Below are 18,217 nucleotides of genomic sequence, written 5' to 3'. Positions count from 1 at the left end.
ATCACTGTTTATGACAGTGGTGATAGTTTTTTTTATTCCAGTTTTCTGGTACCAAGCTTCACTACTTTTCTGAGTTCTTGTCAATCAAACGTGGTCTCCAAACTCCTTTTCCTCTTTGGAATTTCTTTTATAAAGTTTGAATCTGTAATGGCCGTGCTTGTTTCTTTGTTCGTGCACCGCAGCATTCGGTGCATACATCTTTTTATTAGCACCAAAGGAATTTTCAAAGACAGAGCTGGCAGATAGGTGTTTAAAAGGGCAAATTTAAATGCTTTCATGAACTGGATTTCACTACTGTGTGGGATTATTCTGTGCTAAAGGGTATCAAAGGAGACATTTGTTGTTATGAAAATAACAAAGCTGTGTGAGAGAAACAAAGAACAAATACCTCAACTGAGCTATAATGAGGTAAAATCATACAGCATGAAGCCATACTGAGAAGAAAAAGCACTTTCTACTGTTTTATAGCTCCTGCCTTTTAAAATCCTACTCACGATCCACAGTATCGCAGAGACAGTGAAGTATAAATATCCAACAATATGTGGATGGCTGGCTTTCATTGCACCATTTATATCTCATTGTCAGCTCCTTTTCTGATTATCTCTTAGTCTACCTGTCAGGCAAACTCAGATTAGTGCTTCAGCAAAAACACGCTGAATGTCTGCAAAACGAAGAAGGAAACAGTCTGTGTTTAATAGCCCATGTAGCTTATTTTGAGAGTTCTTGTCTCGGCTGATCTCGCCAGGTGGTGCAGGAAGTAAAAAAAATAAAAACAAAATAAAAAAAATCTTGGCCTCATTGTAAAGTTTTTATTTTTGTCATGTTATAAAGAAAAACACAGTGAATAACACAAAACCTCTCTGATTTAAAGGGCTCATGTTTTTAGAGCAACTTTAAATTTGTATTCATATTTACAGCAGGTGTTGAAATTATGCTCAGTTATAACAGGTTTTATTTGACTTCGGTGCTTTGGCTCAGCTTTTATATGTGAAACACACGTGTGACGCCTCCATTCTGTTGAATCCGTCCCTTGATATTTTGACACACTCTCAGATTTGGCAGAAGGTACATCATCCTCGTAGAAAAAAAGTGCTTCTTGTAAATCAATCCTAGGTTAACCGGAGCAAAGATGTGTTTTGATCACCACATCAATTCTGCACCTAAAGTCTCCCTTTAAAAAGTTCTTGTAATGTTTTGTACGGTGGACAAATATACAGTCAGGAATAGAGCAGCTGCCACCACCTCCACTGTTTTCAAGAAACAAATTTTCTAGTTATCAAAACCTACGACAACCCTGTGTCATAATTCGAACCATTTCCTCAGTTTTAGGTCCACTGTGCTCAGCTGCGTGATAACGATTATACTACGTGAATAGTCCCACCTGTGCTGTGCAAGTAGGCAGCAGCACCCAGCAGCTGTGGTGGCACTCAGCTCAAAGTAGAGAACGCTGAAGCTGCCGGCTGCTCCCTGTCTGAAAACATCTTATGGGCACACAAATCACCATTTACTGTCCGTTTTTAGATATTTACATCCTCAAGACGAACAAAATTACTTAACGGGGTGGAGTCCAACACATTTGAGAGTTCTTAGCAAAGTGTACAATATTTACACAAAAAAAAAAAACATAAATACAATCATGGATAGTTTGATCTCTTCACATCTTTTTGATGCACTGGTACCAGGAGCTGAGGGACTCGGTGTGCCTTGTAAAGCTCATTGTAAGTCACCGCGCTCTTTCCCATGAGGTCAGTGAGAGGTCAGGCTCCTGCTAAATGAAATACTCCTTTTGGTTTTCACTGGGAGCGCTTTGAGAATCCGCCTGGTTGCTGAAGGGGAACTCGTGGCCTTCTTCTGGCTGCACGGCTTTGACTTCTTGGCTTCGGTAAGTCTCTTTTCTGCTGCAGATGAATCTGGCCATTATCGCCAACGCAGAGACAGTGACAAAGATCACTACAGCAATCACCCCTAAAAAGAATATACAAAAGGTATTGGTAGTAGACGAGTACTTCTTTTTTAAAGTATCCTAAACTGTGAATACCATGTGACAATTATACCTAACTGATTAATAGCACAACACATTTCCCCAGCATGGAAATTTAATTATTGAAAGTTAACAACAACAAACATTTTTAAAATCTTTTGCAAGCTGGATTTTAAAGATTAAATCATTTCTTCATCTACTGTATGGTAATTATTGCACCCAATAATATCGTCTCCACATTGCAGAACAACACTCATAACTGAATGTGTGTTGTTCTGGGACAATGTGGGTTTTTTCACCATTCACCCTGCTGACATTTTTATCAAAATCTAAAATAGCACACTACAAACTGTCAAATCACACTGCAATACCTGATACTATTCCCTTTTAAGAGGATTGTGTTTCTTGTTTTTACGTGACAAAGGTCACAACATTTTTCCAACGTTTAGTTTTTACCAAGAAACAAATGCAATTTCTTTCAGTTAAGCTTCTAGTTCTATTTTTTAGTAGAAGAATAAATGTCAGACAAAATGCTGCGAGTTAGATGATGCATTAAAGTGACTGTAAAAAGTACGTATAAATATATTTAGGAGCATTAAATCCAAACTAGTCTAATCTAATCAGCATGTCTGTTGCTGAGGTTGCATTAAGGCAGCTATTGTTTTTTAATGAGCTGTTATTCCTACTGAGATGGGCGACATTACCTCCGATCAAAGCTGAGTCACTCCTGATGGCGTTGACTAAAGGTTGACCTGGATCCACTGAACTGGGTTGTTCTGCAGAGACCGAGAGATAGAAGAAATGAAAACAGAAACGGAAATCAGAAAAGCAAGGATCAAGGGTTAACAGACAGACACAGGTACACTGGAGAAAGAGAGTAGAACACATATAAACAAAACGCAGAGAAAATAGAGAATTAGAATTGAGAAATAAAGGGTAAAGGATTGAAGGATGAGGAGAAAGGTGGAGTGAGAACCATCGCTCAGTGCACACAGAGCTTATTGAAAAGCTCAGCACAGGCACAAATGACTTCACGACAGTCGTCTGACTAATCTCATCTGTCGTCGTGCCCTCACTCTGTCTGCTTACCGAGGAGGATGGCTAATGAGCCCATAAAAATTCTAATGAACAGCCCTACGAATAATACTAAAGACAAACTAGATCTCACTTCTCACACTGGAAGAACAGTGGAGTGGTTAGCTAATGATATATACAGTACAGTTTAAATATACCTGATGAAGAGTGTGTGGTTTCTGCTGCGTAGGGATTGGCAGGAGAGGAGGAACCGCAGCTCGACTGGGCCAGTGGGCCAGTGACAATAACTGGGCTGTCAGGGTGCAGCAGAGCGGCTTTCAGAGGGCTGATGGAGTTAAAGCGAACAGCTGACAGGCAGCCGGTGAACCCGAGAGAGGCCAACCCGGACAAGTCTGCATCCACCTCATCAGGCTCTGCACACACACACACACACACACACACACACACACACACACACACACACACACACACACACACACACACACACACACACACACACACACACACACACACACACACACACACAAAGAGACTGAATGAGGAGGACAGATTTGTTATCAGTGAGATCCAATTACACATCCAATGATTCACCAGTAATGAATATTACATTTATCTAGATGAGACCACGGTTGTGATAAGTAGCTTCATTTTTTATTTATAAAAAACATGCTGGAAATTATTTTTCACCGCCCACTCAGCAAACAAAACATAGACATGAGATATTCTTATTTGATATGTGTCCTATTGTTAAAGTTATAATCATTATTTTCAATCAATACAATCCAGCTGTTTCTGCCATAACAATGGTATTTTTTTATCGCTGGTCATTTTTTAAAAGTTTTGCATGTGAACAGATAAACAAATACGTCAGCAAGGTAACTGACCATACTGTCATTGTGTACTACAGCATGAAATCAGCTAAAAATATCACAGGTCTTTTTAACAAACTGGTGGTAGTATATTTGATTTGATAAGGAATACTTTCACTTTCAGTATAAACATCTTCCATCCTACTGACTTAACTAATAGGAGCATGATTTAAGGGGACTGTCTGACTTTCAGATGTTTCACTCCTGCTGAACTGTCAAGGTTTGAGCTTGGGGTAGAGAAAAAGGGAGCACTCTCTGCATTTCTCTCATACAGCACAGCATGATAGCTTTATGGCAATTGAATGCATTACACACCACATCAAGGCAGTTGGCACAAACTGCATAATGGAGAGGTCCCCAGCTGTCTTGGTGTTGATTGGTTTGAAGTTATCTTTAGATTGTAAAATACTACATGCAACAGTTACTGCTAAAAAAGCAATAAGTGTAAATCTCACCAGTGTATATTGACGTCTTAACAACAAAAGTGTTTGATTGAACAACCAATTATATTCTTACAGTTGTATTTTAAATTATGGTGCTAAAATGCTAAAGCATCACTAAAATGAAACACACAGATAAACCAAGTACAAACTGCAGGTTTTAGTTAAATAATGTGGCTGAAGGGAAACACTATACAAAACAATAGAATTCATTTAATTTAGAGAGGTTTTTTTTTTTGACATTTCTTTTATAAATTCATTCATGGACCAAGTGTTGGTAAATGATAATGAGCACCTTCCACTGTAACCTTAAGTAAATTATCCAGGGGGATGGCTAACATACTCACAGCATCACTATTTGTGACAGCAGGTGCTAAATAAAACCTTCAGTAGCTATAAACGTCAGTACGAATCCCAATTATTCCTGCAGTGCAATTTGATTACGCAGCACATCATTGCTGCTCATCTAAGTTATTACCAGAGAGAAACAACTTTTCATCATATAAACAGGACACTGCAGAGTGGCCTGGCTGGAGAGGGTTGTTTATCAGCTGTATGTTTGATCAGGATTTGATTAAGTTTCAGATTGAATGTGATCCTCTGACCCAGTGGGAAATAATTTGCCTTGGGTTTCTATAACTCATGTCAAATGCATATTTATCGACTGCCATGCTAGATGGGAAGGAAATGATTGAGATTGGAGAAAAACTAAGTAAAACAGATTATGCAGTATATAGTTGGCATTAGCATACCATATGTTTCTAACACTGCCTAAGATGACACTTTTCCTCTGTCTCTACATTTCACTTTGCATTAAGCAGTAGAAAGTCTGATGGTGCATTAACATACCATATGTTTTTAACACCATTTCAGGAGAGTTTTTCTCTTTCTTCCTTTCACTTTTTTCATTAATTTAAATGCGTGCAGGTGAGGCGTTTGTCTCTGAGGACTAATTTGCTTCACTCAGCATGCATGTGCACATGTTTAACACGTCATTAAGTAGCCAACAGCAGTTAGGGTCAGATCTCTTACCTAATTAAAAGTAGAGATTATTTATATTTTATTATTTATTTAAATGCATTTATGTGTGATCACTTTTATGCTGATCCTGTAAAAGTGGGGCTAATTTTAACAATGTTTACCCAGCTGGGTAAACAGCATCAATAAACTATTATCTATTATCTAACCCATAATGATCGAGGAATATCTGAGACATGTAGTCAAATACTGTTGAGGGGGGGATTGGCTGCAATCTGGCATTGCTCCAGGACCCTGACGTATGCAGAAATGATTATAGCCGACCCCTCCCACACTGGATAGAAACTTCTCTCTGGCCAGAGGTTGTGCTTTATTAGGACCAAAACCGCTCCCCACAAGATCGGTTTCCTCTAAGCTGGTGTGAGGCCGATCAATAAGTCCCCTATTGACACTCTGATCCCACATCTATCGTTGTGCTGAGCAGACTGACAAAAAGGTGTCATCATCATCCCCGGACGACTACCTGCTGTATTCACATACTCAGCATACTCCTGAACATTCACTCCTCAGGGTGATGTCTACAGCAGTGCCATGACTGAAAATGTCTTCAGATGGATTTGGATCTTCATGTGAGCAGTCAAACCCAACAGTGACAGCACTGGCCTTGTGTCCATGGACTGAAGACTACTGTCCACCTCCTCCCACCTGCTGCCTTTTAACTCCACCTCTAAGTGTGTCACCAGCGATCTCTCCCTGTCTATCTCTATGAGCATCTAAGTCTCTCCATTCTTTCCTGGTTCATTAGTTAGGCTGATGGATGACATGGCTGGCAGGGAATGACAGTGTATCAACAATCTTGCTGCCTCTCTGATACTCATACAGCTGTCTGAGTCCTCTGGCTCAGTGGAGGGAAGGCTGGGTCACAAACTAACATGTCCTGGGTCGTCAACAGACAGCACAAGCAGCAATTTATATCCATTTCTAACATGTGCACCGTGTGCTGGCTGGAGTAGAGCAAGAGTCCTCTACTTGGTATTTCATGGTCAAAACTCATTGTCTAAAGTCAATATAAACAATCCAGTAGTTTCATACTAAATTACATCTGTGAGTGCAGTTTCCACACTGCTTATACTCCCCAGCCAAACATAAGGGTATTCAATTATATAGATTATAGATTGCGGCTCTGTTTCTCATTCTGCTAACTAACTTTGCTTCTTGCTGAGTCCTGGTTCCAGGGGCAGACAGATCGGTCCTGCAGAGGACAACAGGAGTGATGTAAAGTACAAAGCAGTGCCATTCAAATAAAAGTTCAACTGTATCATCTGACTTCCTGGTTTACTTTGACCCCACCGTCAGCAGCTGAGACTTATTGGTTGTTATGCTGAAACACAGGGTGCTGACTCCAATCTTCTAAGTAATTTGCTCTTTTCAATCTCTCCTCATTACCATACAAAGTGAAGGACCTTTTCTAAAGTTATTACCTTTCCAGTTGTCTGAAGACCCACTCAGAGAGACATACTTACGCAAACACTGTATTACCCACACTTTGATAGTACAGATAAAAGTTCAACAATGCATACTGTAATTTCTGAACTTCTGCATTAATGAAAAACACCATATGCAAAGATACCTCACCCTCCTATATGACTCTATAATGCATCTAAAGCCACACAACTGCAACTAAGTGGGTGGCTCCACCTAGAGTGATTTCTAAGCTTGTTCTTATTTTGCATCTTCACAGTAAAGTGCTCTCTACGTGACCTCTCGAATGTTGATGTCTCGTTTTAAAAAAGCACCACAGCTGTGGCTCAGCCTGCAGTATTCCCCCCGGACCAAATACCAGGATGAACAGAAAAGAGCAGCAAGCTCTAGAACAGAACAGAAAGTCCAGCATCTCAGTGGTGTTATTCAAATGAGTCTGTTTAAGTGCCAGAGACTGCACTAAGAGAGCCTCACTTACCCTGCACTCTACCCAGAATGAGTGATTTGATGCTGTTGAATTCCACATCAGATGTCAAGTTGAAGTCCTCCTTGGCATTCTGGTCAATCTGAAAGATAATATATGTCCCATCTGTCAAGGTAAAAGCTTTGCAGATAGAAGACATAGACTGGAAATGGTGACAGAGACAGATCCTTAGTATTACATTTTTAAACAGGTGCTGCTTTTGAGGAAACTTCAACACGTGGCTGCAGAGTAAATCATCATGACAACATACTGTACATGTGCCTATGGATTTCCAGCCTGATCTCAATATTAAGAGAGATTCAACTTCAGAGCTGGTAACCAACAGCCAAGATGCTGTAGCAGAGCAGAGAAATACCTAAATAGAGCAGATCCTGAGGTGGTAAATTAATCACATAGACACACCCTTTATAATAACACAGAGAGGGGGTGATGTATTGCTTGCGAACACCAAGATTTAGGCTTTAGTAAACCATTTATCAACAAGACATCTGCTAATGTGGATCAACCTGAGCCTAAAATGGCGCCACAGAAAACAAGCAGAAAGGAGTTAGAACATAGAGGAACTACAAAGTTTCCAAAGACCTCTTAGTGCTCAGCACAGTTCTTGGCATTTTGGTGCTCTAGGTAACATATCGACAAGGTGAGCATAGGTGGGTCTGTGGCTCAGGACTTGTGTCAGCAAGTGAGGCAGCAATCACTGTGGATTCATATCTGATATCCAACTGCTGGAACTGGTCACAGATTTCTTTCAATATTAGGTGGTTAGTGCAGCGTGGACAGTGGGTTTATTTAACAATGTAATCTCGTCTTCTTCTTTTCTCAGCCGGTTACCACATCGCTTGCCTGTGCCCGTTCAAAAAACTGCCCTCGTTGTGGTGATCTTTGTGACACGGAATGATTTGCTGTGTGTTTGTATAGTTGTACCTGAATAGAGACAGTGTCTGCCAGTCTCCTGACGGTCACCGTGTGCAGATGTCCATCAGCCAGGTTTGTGATTCTGCTGCCCAACACCTCTACATCTTTGCTGCTGTGCAACTTGTACCTCAGCTCCAGCTCAACTTTGCCAACACAAAAAAAAAAAAACTTAAATTTTACAAGACAAGCGAAGAAAATTTTTCCAATGTTTGTTCAAAACCTTATTTTTGACTAGCAACAATAAAAAAGCTCATGCAAGGTAATGTGATCTAACTTAGCAATGCTGCAGCTGGTCTAAAGTTACAGGGTATAGGCACGATGACATTTGTATGTGGGATTTGGAAGAGGTTAAACCATTTCTCTTTCTAACCATTTCTGCATCTACATCTTTGAATACTTATTCAAAAGAAAGAACATATTATACAGACACCAAGATACCAGCTGTTGAATGTGCAAACTACAAACCATTTAATACTGTTCTATAGCACCCAGTGATAAAAAATTAATTACTCAATTTTCTTTACAGTGTTGTACTTAATAACCTCTATAGTGCTGGGATAATTTAAATGCTCTGAGATATATGCACACTTTACAGATGTTAAGACATGATAGGAAATCATTTTTTTTAAAACTCTAAACACATAATACTTCATGTCACATCAAATGTATTTTTTTATAAATGTATTTTTTTCCAATGTCAATGGAAGCAAGCCCCTATCATAACAGAACATCTTGATAATTAATAGAGTTTTGGAGAGGGCACAGGGTGTTCCCGGCTCACAGGGAATTAATCAGTAAAGGTTCTTTGGGTGCAGAAGCTTCTGTTACTTCTGTTACTGCAGCGGTAAAAGACAGAAACATGAGAAAGGAATTTTTGGTGCATCCAAGAGAAACACTTGCTGGGATTTAATTAGATACTTCAGCAAGAGCTGTGCAGATACCTATCAACTACATGATCAACTATTCAAAACCTCCTACCCCTCAACTTTCTCTAAGTCAATAAAAAGTTGAAAGTTACTTCTAACAGCAGATTGTATTCAATTATATACAAAAGTTTCTCCTAACAGCTTAAATGATGTGCTCTCGTGGCATCTGATGTTCTCTGTGTCTCGCTAGTTAAAAATAACGTGTAATAAAACAACCGCAAGTTTCCAACTTACAGCCATGCAAGAATGCTGGTATTGCTTAAAGTTCTAAGAATTATCATGTAATAGTAACAGGTTCACTCTGTGCATAACAATTAGTGTGGCTGCACGAAGAAGAAAGCAGCAGAGGATGACACAAAGAGGGAGGAAGAAATGGAGTGAGAGAAAAGGGCAGCTGGACTTAAGTAAATGCAGGAAAATTGTTGCAAAAATAACCAAAGAAAGACATAAATCCTTTTGATCCTTGTCACCATGATTGTTGATGAGCAGGGCCAGGTATTCTCTATAAAAAGAGTTGACATAGAGCAGTAGAGCGGGACTCTGGCTTGTTCTGAAGCCCAGGGAAATGTTTTCTCCTCTCAGCGTCATGTCAGAGTAGATGGAGGAAGGCCAGGCACTGCTGTTCCTGCTCAGTTGATATGGCTCGTTGAGGATGTAGGCGATGGATGTTGTAGCCTTAAAGCTTGCTGAAACCTCTGAAAAAAAGACAATTTATGAGGTGTATCAGTGGTGAAGGTGAATAATGTCTCTGTACTGTACAATGAAAAGCCCTGGCTCTGTATTTGCCTATGTATAGGGTCACAGAGGAGGAAGAAAACAAAAGCTATTAGGTGGATTTTAAAACTTGCAGCTAGTACTGGAAGTATGATTATGAGTGTCATAGTGTGTGATGACTCAAAACTAAATATTAAATATTATTTTATCATAATATTATTTAAGAATTCCACAGTTTTATATTGATGGTATGTTAAATACCAACAATCACCCAGACTAAAGTTATAGCTGACTGACTGACATTAGAGAGACTTTCCCTCCAAGCCCTTGATATATGACAATGGCCTGGTGGGCTCGAAGGGACTTTTTAAGATTATCCTGATGCTTGACCTTCAGGTCAGAATGGGCTCATTGTGACCCACTCAAAACAAGTGTCAAAAGGATGAAATGTGCCGTCAGGGTCAGTTCAATAAAGGATCCTCTTCAGGCAGATGTTTAATCTTTGCTCTTTCCTTCTCATTCAAGTAGGAGGACATTGTTTTGCAAAGCTTTTACATTACATTAGGAACTCCGCTAGTTTGCACATCAATACACATAAACATGGATTGTCAACTAGTCAGGATGTTGGTGCACTGCCTGCAACTTTAGCCTCAGTAGCACAGTACGGAGCATTCAGGTGCACATTCAGACCTGCTGTACGTTCAAAATTTTAATGTCAGCAGGAAACCTTCAATGGCTAGTGTTAATGGTTTCAACCAACTCTTTAAGCTAATGTGAACGAGCTGGCTACAAATGACAACATTTGTTAACAACCTAATTTTGGCCCTCAGCAGTGGTTGCATCATCGGTCCAATACTACACATGTCGCCGTTGGCAAATTAACAGGCATACAGTAGAATTAAGGGCGATAGGGGTCAGTAAAAGGTCATTTAGTGTATCCAGTTTTTTGATCAACTATTAAAAATACATTACATGTATAAATGTGAGCAAAGAGACATTTCTGTCCCAGGATTTTCAAATACAGTACCATTAACATGGGAGTGATTCAGGTGTATTATTCCTCTGGAAGTCTGCCTAATGCATCACTGTCTATGACTGCCATATCAGACTGGCAAGCAAATCTCTTTTTTATTTGGAGAGCCTCTGGATAGGGTGCACACTGAACTGGCAAAGTAAAATGCAATAAAAAAAACAGCAGAATAGACTGCTGTTCAAATCAAATACTCATAATACTAATACTGATACCATATAAGAAAAATACATCACTGTAAAATACAAATGCAAGCACATTCCTTTCTGTGTAATATGATATATGGTGTAAACAAAAGCAGGAAAAAAGCTGTGTTAAAGCGTAAATTCAATACTGAGAGGCAGAAGCATCTGGAGATAGGCCTGCTTCTGAATGTTAGTACCAAAACATTAATATCATAGTCACAAGCAGTTTAAAATAGTGTTTAAGTATCCGTGTTATTTGAGATCCTCAAATACGCCCCATCAACGGTTATGTGGACCACACATTACATCACCCTCGACCTTACTAAAACACTGTCTTTTATGCACCAGAAAATGGAATTGTCAAGGCAATTGTAATAATAAAAAAAAACAAATGAGACAATATGAAATTGGATGAGAGACTTCTAATTAGGATTTAAGATGATATCAGTCCATGTTATCCTCAGGTTTTTTTCATCTAGTGTGTCACTTTGCCTGTCAATTAATTTCATCTGTCTGGCAGCTGCTGGAGATTTCTGATGAGTATACTCATGAGTATACTCATCAGAAATGTATAAAATAATATAGTCTAAAATAATGTTTAGTTAAGTTTGTGTTACTTAGCATATCTAAACTAGTGTGCATTGACTGACAGTAAGACCAGATGTCAGTACCTTCATGACAGAAGGCTCCAGTGTACGCTGACTGGCCACAGTCGCAGGAAAAACCATTGGCTTTTTCTGCACAGCGACCCTGGTTCTGGCACAGAGAACCGTAGCTGCTGCAGTGGCCGGGGCAGCCGGGTCGGACCCCGGGGGTTATCTTCGCCCTCTCCTCCAGGTCCAGAGTGACACCATTCAGCTGCAGAGAGCGGATGCAGCCCAGGAAGCCTTTCTGTCTGGATGCAGTACCTCCTGTCAACAAAAACAAACGTTGTACACATGATGTGACTGATTCCCAGTAGCCCACACAGTGTCTCAACCTCAACCATTCATCTTATGTCCAAGAGCTTGCCACTTTATATGTTTGTTTTCCTTTCAGGTTACACAATTTGAATCAATTTTAACAAACCTAAATTTTTACAAGGCTTCTATCAAAGTGCTGAACAAATAATAATTGGAGATGTAGAGGTAAAGTATACTGCACTTAAGCAAATACAAAAAAAGAGAGCGTCCAGGGTGCAATCAATCAGAATCCATTTAAATGAAAGGTAAAAAAAAGTTTGCAAAGCCGAATCTAAAGGAATCTTATTTTCTTGCATTTACTTCAAGCTTACATGTCAACACAGAGGGAGAAAACAACACAAAAGCTAAGCCAGTGTGTAATTTTGTAAATGGAATATCCTTTGTGCTTTCTGTTTTTTAAATCTTTATTTAAACAATAATTCGGAAAAAAACAACTTTCCGTGAAGGTGTTAGTCTACATGTCATTTTTAAGTCAAACAGTAATAAAAACCTTACCTGCCCCACATAATAAAACCAAACTGGGTAAATAACCCCCCCCCCAATATAGCAACAATGGTCACACTCCTCCTCTAATTGTGTCTGTGTTTGACTGTAATTGTTTCTCTTTTCCCTGTAGTAAATTATGGTGGACAGCCACATGTTGCCTCTGCAGCACAACAAGGCTCTGCAGGGCACTGAGACACTGACACTGTGCTGGTTTTTGCTTGGCTTACTGCGTGGCTGATGATGAGCCATCTGGTGTCTGATATGCTATCTTTTCCACTAAAAGGGGAAAGGAATAATGTCTTCCTCCCTTCACCTGACAATTAAGTTTCTAATACAGTAACCTCATGCTGCGCACAGAGTTCAGACTTGGCAAAATTACATTTCTCCTGGGGTTCCAAGCTGGCAGCGTTTTATTTTACATGCATCCATGGCGGTTGTTATTGTTCTCGCAGATTGAAATTGGCAGGATATTACTCTTGCAGTTTGTGGAAAAGCTTAAAGCGTTCAGCTGGAGCATCTTGTCCTACCACTCATGCACTAAACTACTGTATGGGAGGCTGTGGTCTACGTCTGCAGCAAGAGTAAAAAAAACCCAGACAGCACACAGCGTGGGAAATTTAATTAAGCATTCTCTGAATGACTCATAAAGGAAATGTTACTGGCTACACTCACTGAAAACTTCTATTTCATGACCCAATGATGACGTGGAGTTTCTAGAAAGTCCTGATTGTGACTGCAAAAAGGACCAAATCCTCAGTGCACTTGAGCTAAAAGACCAATGACATTGTTAAACCTCCTGAGGGACAAAAAACGTGTAAGAGTCTAAAGAAAATCCTGTATGACAATGAAGATTTAAACCACTTTAAAGCGTACTGCTCACATCAGCCAACATTACTATTAATATGAGTATGTTATAATGTGAAATATATTCATTTCATGGCAACAAATAAAGTTGAGTCAGAATAACTTTGGGTCATATAAATTCACCCGAGGCAATATACTGTCTTATTAAGTTATACAAGGCAATTTTATACATTACAATTGGGATGCACTATTCATGGCAGTGTAGACATCTGTGCTAACATTATTGATTAACAATAACATTCTCTGGAGCACACAGCCTTTCACTTTCCAAAACACCAGAAATGCATATTGCTTTGCTGTAAATCAAGTCAAACACAAACAACCTCTCCCACAGCAGTCTATCTCATAATCCCATCACATTTCCATTCAAGTATATGAATCTCTCCGCATCGGTGGTAAACACCATCCAGGACAGTTCTGCCCATATAAGGAGAACGACTCATGGCCACTTCTGTCGAGCTATTCAGAGAGGATTATTAGCTTAACATAGCCAGCAACCTCCATCTCCCTGCATCTCTCCAATCTGATCATTATTTGCTGGTTGATTTTTTTCCCCCTTCAAATATGTGTGTTTACAAATGAATGAATGACCATAATATTTGCAGAAAGATAAAGCCTCATAATACAAAATGGATTTTTATCCCCCTCCAGCGTAGTTCACCAGATAAGAGTGAAAAAGGTTAAATAGCATTATGAAAGTCTGTGGAAGAGATGAAGATAGGAGAGTTTAAACTGATGAAGTAGGGAGGAATAAAGGGCAGTTGGATGGCTGAAAAACTTTAAAAGTTCTTTAAAATGAACATCAAAGTCATAAAAGTCTTTTTAGTATGAAATAGGCAGCCAGCGTGAACGCTTTATCCACAATGCACTCCAAAGGGTTCAAGTTCAAATTGGAAACATTCATTTCTTAAATAAAGAAAAAATCTTCCCGTAAGGGATGTAGATGGTTTTCTCTCCATGAACAAATATGAGGAACAACTAAAAATGACCAATCAGCCAAAGTCAATAACTAGCATCGTCTGTGCAGCTCTAACTCCTGTGTTAGGAGGTTGGTTTCCATCCATTTCTATTCCGTTTTTAGTTTATGCATTAAAATGCAAAAAAAAACAAACAAACAAAAAAAACATACTATTACTTCTACTTTATTTTAAATAAATCTCACACCTGTTTAAAGTAAATGCTCCCTCTCTCTGTACCTTCCTGCAGGTATCTGTGCCCTCTGAGCTGTGCAGTATGTTCCCTGTGCAGTAACTGGTCCTACGAACCCAGTGTTTTGTCTGCTGCTTGTTGTTGTTGCTCTCCTCTCTCTCTCCACTCTCTATTCCCACCAACTGTAAGTAAACTGAATCGAGCTTTGTGAGCTGTATTTAAAATTGTACATCTTCTAGTAAGAATCATTGGACTTGGGGCTGAACACCACAGACAGCCTAAAGCGGCTCCAGGACGTCTTGGGAAGGCTGATGGATTTCTTGGGGGGTAGGAGTTCTGGTGATTAAACATGGCATGAAAAGCAAAGAGCTCACTTTTCCACTACCTGTATAAACGTAGGATCTCTTTGTACCTCTGTGTGTGTTGTGAACTCTGCATTTGGCACTAAAATACCCGTACAGGAAAAGTGAATTCAAGGTCGGAAAACAGTTGTAGTGCTGATCTTAATAATCAACAGCCTAATTAGATGCTTCTGTCTCTTCAGCTCATGCCTTTCAGCCGTCTCCCTCATTTGCTCTCTCTCTCTCTCTCTCTCTCTCTCTCTCACACACTAAAATAATCCATGCCAGCCATCGCACAACTGGCAATCGGCAAAGCCAAAATGTTTTAAGACAATATTTCCATGACTACTTGTCAGAATCAAAGTTGATCGTTGTCTGAATAAAGGTGGGTAATGATAAATTAGTTTCTGAGCATCACCCAGTCCATCAGGCTCTGTTACATCAAACACTGTGCAACCCACTATATTAGTATGCCATAACACATGGTTATTTATCAGAAATAACTATTGTTCAATGTTCAGGAAACGTCGACTCAGCATCCCCTTTTTTCTAGTGTAGCACCAAAGACTGAACTCAGTCAATAACAGCAGCAGACATTAACACTGCTTACCTACTTTCAAAGCACCTCAGGCCAGCTGGATGGTAAAGGACCCTAAGGATGGGGTTTACTGTTATTAGGCATATGCAGCTGCTAGCTATTCCATCACCTGCCCAGTGGGGACTTGTGTGTGGTGCAGTAGCAAAACTTTTTTATCTAATAAGAGCTGCAAAGCAAAATACACTAGTTTTTGTTCTTGTATCCAAGGCGGATTAAAACACCCTTTTTCTCATGGTGTGTGTGTTCTCAGATGTGCACACATCTGCTCACTTGTTTATAAGTGTGTGTGTCTAATATGATATTAGGACAAAATGTGGCAGCAATCATCACGAGCACCCTGCTGCCAATGTTCAAGCTCTCAACAACATGACTAATCTTAATCCTTAATCCAGCCTCCTTAACTTACATTATTCCACCTTTAGATGCAGCCTTTACTCTGAATTTCCTCCTCACCTATGAATAACTGGCTGTTGAGCTGCAGATGAATGTGGCCATCAGGAGGAGCTTCCTGTGTAGCAGCTGGGAACCCGTCAACACGAAGAAACGCCTCCTTCACGTTTCTCTCAGCTCGCACAATGTGCCACCGGTTGTCGTTCAATGGGACGCTTGTCTCCACTCGCACTTCTAACGGGCCGTTCCCCACATCGAAGGAAAAAACTACCTCCAAGGAGGCTGTAGAGGAAGGCAAGAGGCAGAGGAATGACGGATATTAAGTTAAATTATGTGAGGAAACACAAAAGACATGGTTGCACACAGACTGGATGACTAGTTAACTGTCACACCAACAGACTGAGTTTGACTTGTTCCTCCCGTATTACAGCGGGCTGATTAACAAACCTTCCTTGACACTGAGAGATAATTGGGTGCTCTGATGAGAGAGACATTGTAAATCTCCAATGTCACTTTCAGACTCTGTAGCTCCGTCTTTGCACTGGGAGACTTTAAACAATTCATCATGGCGCTGTGTGTAATGATGTTGACAATCTTAATCTTAAAACTGCAAAATGTTTTATTTAATTTAATGTTTATTTATAAATGACTGGAATGAATTAAGAAAAAAATAATTCAGATCCATAAATTCCTTAATATTTCTTGCATTCTTAGTGAAATATCTCAATCATAGATGGATTACTGAACCAGTCTACCAGGCCATGGGGCCGCTGAACCAAAGCTTTTATATGAAATGAGTTTTAAAATTTCAACAACCAAGAAGACAAAATTACCATAAACAACTGAATAAGAGACACAAGACAACCAAAGAGTAGACACACAACGGTACCAAAGGAACATGAACCTGAAAATTATGGTTGGAGAAGGAGAGAAATTGTTCTTTGAAGAAATTTGTTCTACTGAGCATATTTTAGTAGTTGTAAATATGCAGGCATCTTTCAGCCACATTGTTAGCAGGAAAAGCAGTTTCCACAGTTTGGCTCCAGATTGTGCCATATTTCAATAAACCCACGAGTCAGTTGTGTTCCTCCGGCACCATATGTTGGCAGAAGTGTGAAGTGACTTCCTCCCACCCATCCATCTGTTGGCAGGATGGACAGACAGCTGGACACAAATCTGAGATGATTCAGGGATCAGTTCGTGGCAGAAAAGATGGGCACACATCTGTTTGTGTGTGTGTGTGTGTGTGTGTGTGTGTGTGTGTGTGTGTGTGTGTGGTATCAACTGTCTGAAGCTTTTTTCCATCTTCTCTCCAGTTTTGAACTGTCAGCACTAAAGCAATTCAAAATTTTATGCAACATCTGAAATCACCTCTAATGATTTTTTTTATAATCCAGTGAAGGCTTGTTGCGAATGAGAAGTAATGTGTGGCTTTAATTAGCTTAATTATCTCATTTGATTCCACATGCATGAAAATATATCGTATTTACTGGTCAATTAATTTTTTCCCAGCAAGGGCAATATCAGTTAGTTGGTCCACCATTTTGGTCAAGGCTGAAATATCTCAATAAATGTTGCCATAAAATAGGAGATGACAACATTTGACTTTTTTGGCAGCTACCAATCTAACCCCTTAGGTTTTAAATGATTCAATTAAAAGCTCCATCTTGCTTCCCCAGTAGTACTGAAACATTAAACCTTATCTAGGTTAGCATCCCGTAGCCATTAATCTTCACAGCATTTAATCGGCTCTGTTAAACTTAACCCATAATAAAAGAGAGGTGGGCTGAGGGCCACACTGAACACATTCATCCATCATAACACTACCAGCATGTTTACACTCCACCTTTAGGGACGACGTTAGCAGAGCGGTGACATCTGTGTGTGAACACAACATCATCCGTCATGGATGATGCTGACAGTGCGACTGTGGAGCAGCCATGACTTAATTTAGAAGCTGCTCTCTGGTCCATCTCCAGTCATGTTAACCACAGTAATAAGAATACAGTCATCTCAGCACCAGCTGTCATATTAAGAGTATATATATGTTTGTGACAGGTCGCTGAGTTAAGTTGCGGGTGTAATGTGGTCGTGGTCACGACTTCAACTGTTATTAACAGCAGTGTCCCATGTTAAAGTTTAGTTATTTACTACGTCCACTGTGAAAGTATTTTCTCCTTCTAGTTTAGCTTCTAAACAAAATATGTTTCCTACTCAAATAAGTTGCATACTGGACCAGGATTGGCATGTAAACTGTAAACTCATTCTCCTACTTAAATTCAGATTTAAAGCTTGTGCGGCATTCATATTTTTGCCATCCAGACATTGTTTGTGGTTCTTTTCATTTTTACTTTTTGGGTTTTTAATTAAACACAATCAAACTATTTA

The 18,217-nt window shown here is 39.7% G+C and overlaps 1 protein-coding gene across 1 annotated transcript in view; it reads right to left on the bottom strand.

Moving 5' to 3' along the window:
• Positions 1–1,700: 1,700 nt before the first annotated feature.
• The window catches only part of LOC113152520 (contactin-associated protein-like 4), a 71,960-nt gene continuing 55,443 nt past the window's right edge, over positions 1,701–18,217 (bottom strand). The window contains exons 17-24 of the mRNA XM_026345807.1: positions 15,893–16,111; positions 11,711–11,950; positions 9,581–9,805; positions 8,194–8,327; positions 7,264–7,351; positions 3,214–3,429; positions 2,686–2,757; positions 1,701–1,965 (exon numbers count right to left, since the gene is read on the bottom strand). Of these exons, the coding sequence (XP_026201592.1) occupies positions 1,769–1,965; positions 2,686–2,757; positions 3,214–3,429; positions 7,264–7,351; positions 8,194–8,327; positions 9,581–9,805; positions 11,711–11,950; positions 15,893–16,111 (1,391 nt within the window). The 3' untranslated portion in view covers positions 1,701–1,768. The remainder of the gene's footprint in view (positions 1,966–2,685; positions 2,758–3,213; positions 3,430–7,263; positions 7,352–8,193; positions 8,328–9,580; positions 9,806–11,710; positions 11,951–15,892; positions 16,112–18,217) is intronic.

This window comes from Anabas testudineus, chromosome 4, assembly GCF_900324465.2.
Source record: "Anabas testudineus chromosome 4, fAnaTes1.2, whole genome shotgun sequence".
Lineage (NCBI taxonomy): Eukaryota > Metazoa > Chordata > Actinopteri > Anabantiformes > Anabantidae > Anabas > Anabas testudineus.
The sequence above is the reverse complement of the archived record's forward strand: the minus strand, read 5'-3'. Positions and strand labels throughout refer to the sequence as shown.